The 10,088-nt window shown below is 46.6% G+C and overlaps 1 protein-coding gene across 1 annotated transcript; it reads left to right on the top strand.

Moving 5' to 3' along the window:
- Positions 1-6,644: 6,644 nt before the first annotated feature.
- LOC133019909 (odorant receptor 131-2-like) lies at positions 6,645-7,538 on the top strand. The gene has a single exon (XM_061086501.1). It carries the CDS (start codon positions 6,654-6,656, stop codon positions 7,536-7,538), a length of 885 nt encoding a protein of 294 aa, XP_060942484.1. The 5' UTR covers positions 6,645-6,653.
- The last annotated feature ends 2,550 nt before the right edge of the window (positions 7,539-10,088 follow it).

Raw genomic sequence — 10,088 nt, 5'->3', positions numbered from 1 at the left:
ACTAGAACAGTTAATTAACATTAAAGGAACGGCCTTAAACTGGTTTAAATCTTATTTTTCTGATCGCTCCCAATTCGTTCAAATCAATGATGAGTCATCGGTGCGCACCAAAGTTAACCATGGTGTCCCACAGGGGTCTGTGCTCGGCCCAATTTTATTCTCATTATATATGCTTCCACTAGGAAACATTATCAGGACACACTCTGTAAATTTTCACTGTTATGCAGATGACACCCAGTTATATTTGTCAATAAAACCTGATTAAAGTAATCAATTAACTAAACTTCGAGCATGTCTCAAGGACATAAAAACCTGGACGACTCGCAATTTTCTCTTATTAAACTCAGATAAAACTGAGGTTATAATACTCGGCCCTAAACACCTTAGAGATACATTATCTAATGATATAGCTGCTTCTAGATGACATTGCCCTTGCTTCCAATGAAACAGTCAGGAACTTGGGAGTGATCTTCGATCCTGATTTGTCCTTTAATAGTCACTTAAAACAAATTTCTAGGACTGCCTTTTTCCACTTGCGTAATATCTCAAAAATCTGACATGTCCTTTCGCAAAAAGATGCAGAAAAACTAGTCCACGCCTTTGTTACATCGAGACTGGACTATTGTAATTCATTATTAAGTCGTTAAAGACTCTGCAGCTTGTCCAAAATGCCGCAGCACGTGTCCTGACGAGAACTAAGAAAAGAGAGCACATTTCTCCAGTATTAGCATCGCTACACTGGCTTCCTGTTAAATCAAGAATAGAATTTAAAATTCTCCTCCTCACCTTCAAAGCCCTTAATGATATGGCACCTTTTTACCTTAAAGAGATGTTAATACGATATCAACCTACTAGAGCACTCCGATCCCAGAATTCAGGTTTACTTGTCGTCCCTAAAGTCTCTAAAAGTAGAGCAGGAGCCAAGCCCCACTGCTGTGGAATAATCTCTCACTTTCAGTTCGGGAAGCAGACACACTCTGTTTGTTTAAGATTAGACTGAAGACTTCCTTTTTGATAAAGCTTATAGTTAGAGCTAATTAGTGCGGCAGATGACGCTAAGACGCACAGGGAATTTATGACACATGACACACGGAGCTTCTCTTTCCTGCTTCTCCTTCCTCTTCTCCATACTTATCACATCAAAGTAACTCTTATCTGATCAGTACATGTTACTAACTTGACCCCTTTCCCGGAGTTTCTGTGCCTTAGCGCCCGCGGATGCAGGGCCACAGCTGTGGCCGCACCATGGATTAGGATCTGTGGATCGCGTGTCGGAGGTCGCAATGGTGGATCCAGTTTGGTGAATTCTGTATCGTGCCAGCTGATCGTAGTGGTAATGGAGGATCCTTTGTCGCGTTGGCATCGGATGATAGTGGACCACGACCGAGGCGGCGGCTGATAATGGATCCTAACTGGCGGCGGTGGACAATGACTGTGGACTATAGTGGATCGCATCCTGATGCTGGAACGTGATCTTGCTGCTGACCAGAGACTATGATGCAGCAGGACTGCTTCACACATAGTATTGAAAAATGTTTCCCCTCATCGATGCTGCTAAAAACTTTAATCCTGATGATGTTTTCTTACACTTGACATCTATTGCACTTCTGTCCGTCCTGGGAGACGGATCCTCACATGTGTCTCTCTGAGGTTTCTACATATTTCTACGCTCCCCCCTACCCCTTCTTCTGGAGTGGGGACGTAGATAAGTAGGTAGAGACATGCGGTGTCTGTGTTAATGCTAATTAGAGACTGAGAAGTGCCTCTGCTCCCTCAGCTGGCTGTGACTTGTTGGATGTGTCAGTCTGTGTTTACGGGTAGCAGCAGCAGCTAACGCTGGCTTCTGTGTGCGTGTTTTGCCCCGGTAGAAGCAGGATGTATAAATAGAAACAGCTTTTTGACGGAAGCTAACGTTAGCTTGCTGCTAGCGTTAGCTCCGGCACCAGCACCTCCGTGCACCTCGGGGGACGTCCCGGTGTCGGCTCCGGGGACGTCCAGGTGTCGGCTCCGGGGACGTCCCGGTGTCGGCTCCGGGGACGTGGAGGTGTCAGCTCCGGGGACGTCCTTGTGTCGGCTCCGGGGACGTCCCGGTGTCGGCTCAGGGGACGTCCCGGTGTCGGCTCCATGGACGTCCCGGTGTCGGCTCCGGGGACGTGGAGGTGTCAGCTCCGGGGACGTCCTTGTGTCGGCTCCGGGGACGTCCCGGTGTCGGCTCAGGGGACGTCCAGGTGTCGGCTCCGGGGACGTCCCGGTGTCGGCTCCGGGGACGTGGAGGTGTCAGCTCCGGGGACGTCCTTGTGTCGGCTCCGGGGACGTCCCGGTGTCGGCTCCGGGGACGTCCAGGTGTCGGCTCCGGGGACGTCCCGGTGTCGGCTCCGGGGACGTGGAGGTGTCAGCTCCGGGGACGTCCTTGTGTCGGCTCCGGGGACGTCCCGGTGTCGGCTCAGGGGACGTCCCGGTGTCGGCTCCATGGACGTCCCGGTGTCGGCTCCGGGGACGTGGAGGTGTCAGCTCCGGGGACGTCCTTGTGTCGGCTCCGGGGACGTCCCGGTGTCGGCTCAGGGGACGTCCCAGTGTTGGGGACCGTGTCTCTGCCGCTGCGGCCACTTAGATGCTTTACGTGTATCAGCAGGGAGCTAACGGTAGCTAGCTGCTAGTTTGTGTTTAGAGCTCCAGCACTTTCTGGAATGGTTGCTTGTGAACGTATTTACAGCAGTATTGCATGTGGCCCCCCACCCGGGAAGCATCGGACTGGGAGGTGGGGGGAGAGATCCCAGAAGGCTAACCCGACTCGTAGCTTCTGTGTGTGTCTGTCTTTGTTAGAAACTAGCACCGGAAAGTGTTCAAGGACCCCCCCCTGGTCTCCGGTTGCATTGTACCCGTGCCAAGGCGCTCGCTCAGCGCCAGGGTGGCGAAGCGGAGGAGGAGGAGGGGGGGAGAGAGCTGTGTCTTATAACTTTTGTGGCTCTTACAGATTTGCTCCATGCAGCCTGAGCACTGGTGCGGGCAGGGGTGGACTGGCCATCTGGCATACCGGGCATCGTCCCGGTGGGCCGCTAACCCAATGTGGGCCGGTCTGATCCGCTACGTTTTTTTTTTTCTCTTCTTCCTCTCTAAATTCCCTCCTATTGGGCCCACCAATTGGCTACAGAGGGCTAGCAGTGTGTTGCCAGCATCGACACATATTATTGGTCTATTGTTTGTCATCGTCAATCAATCATTGGCTGACAGCCCTGATAGGGCTGTCAATCACAACACAAACCAGGGTGGGCGGGACCTCGTGGCATTGGTGGTGGGAGTCGCGGGACGGGCTGCTGCTGAGACAGAAAACATGGATAGTAAGAGTAAATTACAGATTCAATAGGGCCTCTCACCATTCGTTGCTCGGGCCCTAAAAACGCCCGGGTGGCGCTGAGAAGCAACGTAAAAAAAAGCTGAAGTCTCTGGAGGTGGAGGCGGCTAAATGTGCCAATCTGACAGACCTATTTGGTGCGGGGTTCACCAGCCCAGCAGCAGCAGGTGCGCCGGGAGACGAGCGAGGAGGACTCGACAAAGATGAGTGTGTGGAGGCAGACATGGTAACTAACGTTAGCCTGGGGGCTAGCTAGGCTACATTTTTTAGACATGTGCAGCTGCATAAGCTAGCCAGGCCACTCAGGCTGTGTGACGAGCAGTAAGCACAACAGTTCATTCATACGGATCGGTCTCTCATTCATTTGTCACGTGCCCTGAGCTGCCTGTCACTACTTTGTGAAAACTCAATGCACTGTTAATGATGTGAAGCAAAGAAAAAAAATATGAATGCGGTGTACTTATTTTTTGTGAGAATTTCTTGTAGCCTACATGATTCTGTGGTTGAGTTTCCCCATCCAATGATAAATACTTTCCCTATGTCCAGCCCAGACAGGTTCAGGGCAAGTCAGGCTGGTCAATTCAGGGAGTGAGCCAGGCCAATGCAGGCAGCCCAAAGACAGGATCACCTGAAAGGGAAACAGCTGTAGAGAGTGAGGAGTGTGTCAGCCCAAAGACAGGATCACCTGAAAGGGAAACAGCTGTAGAGAGTGAGGAGTGTGTCAGCCCAAAGACAGGATCACCTGAGACACAGGTAGAGCTGGCAGGGGCGTCACCCTGGGCCTGCCCTTTTGGGCTGGGCTTCAGCTACAGATCTAAAGGCTGCTTCCAGGGGCATGGGGCCCTCAGCCTTTGTTTTTCTTTGCTTCTGCACCTTACAACATACATCACACCTTATTTTCACACATCCAAACACTGTTAACACAACTGACGCGTAACATATTTTACACATCCCACTACGTAGTTAGAGCTATCTTGATTTGGAGTTAAATAAATTTACTTTTGGCTTGAGAGGTTTGTGTGTGGCCTCCCTTCTTGTTGCCATCTTTGAGCCAGGTGGTAACAGTAGTATGCATGAGAGAAGACGCCGCGAGATTTGTGGACTTCTATGTGGTGTCCGCTGATAATGTAGTGGGCTGGTCTGGACAGACAATGCCAGGGCTGAATTTTTGTCCCAGTCCACCCCTGGGTGCGGGTCACCAGCAGCTCGTTGCCGCCTCCGTCGCTCGCTTTATAATAGACTCATACCCGGGGTTTTAAGGGCATTTCGCCGCAAAAGTTGCAGCAGTGTTAGCTTCCAAAGCTAGCCCCCACATCCCTTTGTCTGCCTGTGTGTCTGTGTCTATCTGTGTGCGTGTGTGTCTCTGTCTATCTGTGTGCGTGTGTCTGTGTGTGTGTCTGTGTCTATCTGTGTGCATGTGTGTGTGTGTGTCTGTGTCTATCTGTGTGTGTGTGTCTGTGTGTGTGTCTGTGTCTATCTGTGTGCATGTGTGTGTGTGTGTCTGTGTCTATCTGTGTGTGTGCGTGTGTCTGTGTATATAAGCCCTGTATGAATAAAAATACACATACAATTATATACTGTATACACACATATCTAATGCATGTATTTAAATAAATGTACATCCTTATCAGAAGGTGTTGTAGTTTTAAAATTGTAGCTTCAATGAAGAAACACAACAAACAAATACAGAAATATATGTGTATGACAGTGACTTAAAATTATTTTAACAACCTTACATATGCTAAGGAGAGATTTAAGACGTGAAAGTGGATGTGTGTGTGTGTGATTGACGGGGGGGGGGGGGTGGTGAGAGGGGGGCGTGGCAAGGAGAGGGGGGGCGGGGGGACTCAAAACAGATCAATCTGAAGAGGGCTGTTTTAGACAGGGTAAAAAGGCTGCTGTTTTAAATGATCCTTATGGTATTTTGACCAAAAAATGTTACAGACATTTCATTAAGACACCAAGGAACCATATCAACGTGGTAAAATGGGCATAATATGTCTCCTTAAACTTTCATTTAACTTGTAACCACAATAACACAACACATCAAACTTATACACACCACACGGAATCAAATAAACAGTCCTGCTTAGTCTAGTATCTTTATTAAGCCCAGTATGTTACCAGTCCTTAGAAAGGGAGAAAGTTGCTGTGCAGTTGCAGTCCTGTGACGTCGAAGACATGAGTTGGAAACTGCACCTCTCCTAGCAGGAGAAGAGGCTGGTAGCCTGCTGTCCTTGGAGGGTCGGCGGAAAGAAGAAGAATTGGGGCAGACCTTGGTCTTATATAGGCCCGGTGACCTCACGGGTGATGGGCCAGAGTGACCAGTAGGAGGCGAGCATTGTGACTTTTCACACCTATGCGTGAAGTTGCTGAAACAAAAAAAAACCTGTTGCCCCCTGGGAGACTGAGTTCCTTGGTTTTTCAGAACAATAGAACTTGTGGCATCTTGGGAGATTGAGTTCACTCCAGAACATGTGGCATGCTTGTTTCAAGCTTTGACCACACATGTAGGCCGAAAGGGGAGCCTCGTGTTTCCCAACACCTTTAACTGCTTATGAGAGTTTGCTGGGAAAAGAAAACATTTTGCAAAAATTATCGAATTCGATGGTTGAATGTGTTCAAATTCAAATTGATATAGATGCTGCAGGAATTCAGAAAAATGTCATATTCAGATCACTGCGACAGTTTTCAACTTGCAAGTTCCTTCTGAAAGCTTCAGGTCTCCCAGGAGGGATCAAAGGAAACAGGGGAAAGGGAAACAAACGTAAAATATTACAAAGTGAAATGAGTTTGTACAAAGCAATAACAGTGACAAGCCATTTAATCATTAATACTAATGATATTCATATTTATTACATTAATATTAATAATGAAAGTAATTTTTAATATTATTATCATTATAATATTCCCACAGCGTCTTTAGTTGTGTGCAGTCCTGTTTACGAGCACTTGCAGCGTGGTCACATGTCAGAGTCATGTGACGTCCTGTGCAGCTGATATACAGACGGTGGGAACATGTTGCCTCAGCAGAGCTGCTCACACACAGACACACACTGACCTGCTAATGATCTGCAAAGGGAAATGTGAATGCTTTTGGGTTTTGGATGCAACTCGATGAGCCTCTTTGTGTTTTTTCCACTGTTCTCAGAATACAGGGGACAGATGAAGAGATTCATTGTGCTGTTGTTTTCCAGCTGCATCAACAGGCTCTAGCTGTTCATGTGGTAAATGCTTCTCTGAGATGTCACGTACAGCTCAAGCCAACACTACTACTGGTGATGCGTTGCTGCACAGAGTGATGCTGGGCACTGTGACCTCTGTGCCCTGCTGCATCTTCCTCTTCATTAATGTCACCATGTTGTTCACCCTGAGGAGCAAAGCAGTGTTTCGTGAGTCCTCTCGTTACATCCTCCTGTTCAACCTCCTGGTGGCCGACACCATGCAGATGACAGTGGGCCAGTTATTGTACATTTTGGCTGTCTGTAGAACACGGCTGTCGTATCCTGTGTGTGGTCTTCTGGTCATGCTCTCTACTATCACAAATGAAATCTCCCCTCTCACTCTGGTGGTGATGTCTCTGGAGAGATATGTAGCTGTGTGCCAGCCGCTGCGACACGCTACCATCATCACCATCACAAACACAGCACTGGCCATCATGGTGGTTTGGGCCATTAGTTCACTGAACATCCTCGTCCACGTTCTGCTGATGTTAGATTTCCCGTTTAAAGACCTGGACACTCTGCAGATGAAAGAATTTTGTGCATCCCATGTCATGTTGATCGGGCCGATGTCTGATGATTATGACAGAGCTTTCACTTGCATTGTGTTTGTATCAGCGGCTGCAGTGATCATATCCACCTACATCGGTGTGATGGTGGCAGCCAGGTCAGCGTCTACAGACAAAGCTTCAGCTCGTAAAGCTCGTAACACCCTGCTGCTGCATCTGGTGCAGCTGGGCCTCATCCTCTTATCAACTATACACAACTCTGTCGTTGGATCCATTGCAAAGATTGTGACAAGGCCAATACTTCTGATCATCCTAAATACTTTATATGTGCTCGTCATCATGCTCCCCAGATGTCTGAGTTCTCTCATCTATGGGCTCAGAGATAAGACCATCAGGCCTGTGCTCTTGTACCATCTGTGCTGTCGACTGAAACTCAAAGCTGGGGTCTCACCCTGACACATGTATTGACTTGTTAAACTCACGTTGCTTGTCAAATGCCAACATTTCTAGCATTTGACTTTAATGTAAAGTTCAGGCCAAAAGTCTGAGTCTTATCAGTTTGTCTCTTTTTCTTTAGTGAATAGAATCCTGTCAAAATTATGATTGTTTCAATCAGATCCGGCTACAGCGACTTGTCGTTGAAAGGTGTTAATGGAAGTGGAAGTGTTGAACATTGAGGGGAGGTGAAGGTTAAACATCCGTCTGTTTCCCACCCGAGTCCGTCGGGACCCGTTGGGACCTGACAGGACGGAGCGGTTGAGATGATATCGGCGTCAGGTTGGTTCAGACCCGCTGGCTGGGCTGCTGGATGTTTTGACTGTAACTGGGGGAAACATCAGGCTCAGGTTTCTCTCTGGATCAGTCGGGTTCAGACAGAAAAGGGTCCCGAGCTGATCACAGGCCTCAGATGGTACAGAGAAGGAGAAAAGGTGTGCACCAGACTGAATACGAGTAGGAAGAGACGAGTGCAGGAGGAGAAAAGCTGAACGAGGATGAAGGGAGGTGGGATGTGATGAGAGAGGAAGAAGAATGGAGAGAGGGGAGAAAAAAGGCTGAGTCAGACGGTTGTATTGTGGAGGTGTGGTTCAGATATGACCCTGATCCTAAGTTCACTAGTTCACTTCATTAGGCATTAACATTTCAAAAGGATAGGATTCAAGTTGCATCATCCTCGACTAATGTGCGGCTGTAGCTTCTGCCTTCTTCCGTTCCTCCAGAAACGTTTCAGATTGTCTTTGAAGAAAAGCTCCTGTGCTGTATCACCACAACATGAAATAAAATGATTGCATATCACGTTTGTGTTGGTCTTCATAGTGTCACATGTTTTCAGTCCATTTAAAATTGAGTTGTTAAAACTGGATTCTTTTCATGTTCAGACCGGAGCATTGAACCTACCCCCCCCCCCCACACCCTCGTGACCTCCATGTTAATCAAACAAGTGTTTTATCCCTCTATGTTCATTCATTCTCCACCACTTTCACTGGTCAGTGATTTCTTTCTTTCTACTGGTCAAGATCATATTTAATTCTGACATCTTAAGGTTGAGATTTATGTGAATTAGATGCAGCTAAAGTAAATAAACTCAATCAGTCACTAGTCTAATGAATCCAAGCAGAAGGTTGTGTCCACAGTGAACGTGCACAGCCAAGGGGACAGGATGCACCGGATCCAGCACCGGATGGTTCCAGGAGCAAAATCCTTTAATACAATTGTTTTCAGTTTTGATGAAAAGCTACATTTCAAAGTAAAATGTTAACATTATTGATAGGAATGATGACAACCGAGAATGTCCCATTGCTCTGCCAAGGCCCGACAGGCTCCTTATGAAAACACATTTAAATTCACTAGCTCAGGATTTTTATTCAGATCTGCACCAGATTACACAAACATAAATATCATCGCCATGAATATGAATTGTTCTGAGAGAAATCTGTGAATATGTTGAACTCTTTTCTCACTTTGTTAACAAAAGTGAGAAACAATCCTTGATCTGGACTCAAAGTTAACCAAGTACCTAGTGTTTCCCAACACCTTTAACCGCTTATGAGAGTTTGCTGGGAAATGAAAACATTTTGCAAAAATTATCAAATTCGATGGTTGAATGTGTTTAAATTCAAATTGATATAGATGCTGCAGGAATCCAGAAAAATGCGGGATGGAGAAGAGGAAGGAGAAGGTGGAAAGATAAGCTTTGTGTGTCATATTTCATAAATTCCCTTTGCGCCTTAGCGTCATCAGGGGCTTTTGCCATGTTATCAATGATACAATGATACAGGCCAAACTTTTAGAGTTCTTGAGAGTGTCGAGTAGAGGCAAAATTCACTTATACAACATTAATGAAAGAACATTTGTGAAAGAAAAACATTTATTATGAATACAATAAAGTATAAAACACAAATTACTTGCAGAGTACGAACTGAAACAAAGGTGTGTATGTGAGTGTGTGTGTGTGAGTAAGGGGCTCTCAAAATGGTGGCTGACAAAGAGAGTAACACCTTCCTGTGGGCTCCTAAGATGGTAGCTCCCCCCCCCTTCTTCTGGAGTGGGGACGTGCTAAGTAGGAAGAGATATGCGGTGTATGTGTAAATGCTAATTAGAGACTGAAAGGATCAGAGAGGGCCTGTGAAGAGCGTATCTAAGATTTAACTTTCATTTAACTTGTAACCACAATAACACAACACATATCAAACTTATACACACTACACAGAATCAAATAAACAGTCCTGCTTAGTCTAGTATCATTATTAAGCCCAGTATGTTACCAGTCCTTAAAAAAGGGAGAAAGTTGCTGTGATCAGTTTACCAAAATAGTCTCAGGTTCTAAACCAACAACCTGTATTTTAGATCCGATTCCAACTAAATTACTTAAAGAAATTCTGCCCCTAATAGATAATTCGTTACTTAACACAATCAATCTGTCATTATCATCAGGTTATGTACCACAGTCTTTTAAAATAGCTGTAATCAAACCCCTACTCAAAAAACCCACCCTAGACCCAGAGGTTT

This window comes from Limanda limanda, chromosome 14 (genome assembly GCF_963576545.1).
Source record: "Limanda limanda chromosome 14, fLimLim1.1, whole genome shotgun sequence".
Lineage (NCBI taxonomy): Eukaryota > Metazoa > Chordata > Actinopteri > Pleuronectiformes > Pleuronectidae > Limanda > Limanda limanda.
The sequence above is the reverse complement of the archived record's forward strand: the minus strand, read 5'-3'. Positions and strand labels throughout refer to the sequence as shown.

What these genes read in the sequence shown, in the direction of transcription:
- LOC133019909 (XM_061086501.1), top strand. Translation starts at nt 6,654, where the DNA reads ATGCTGGGCACTGTGACCTCTGTGCCCTGCTGCATCTTCCTCTTCATT.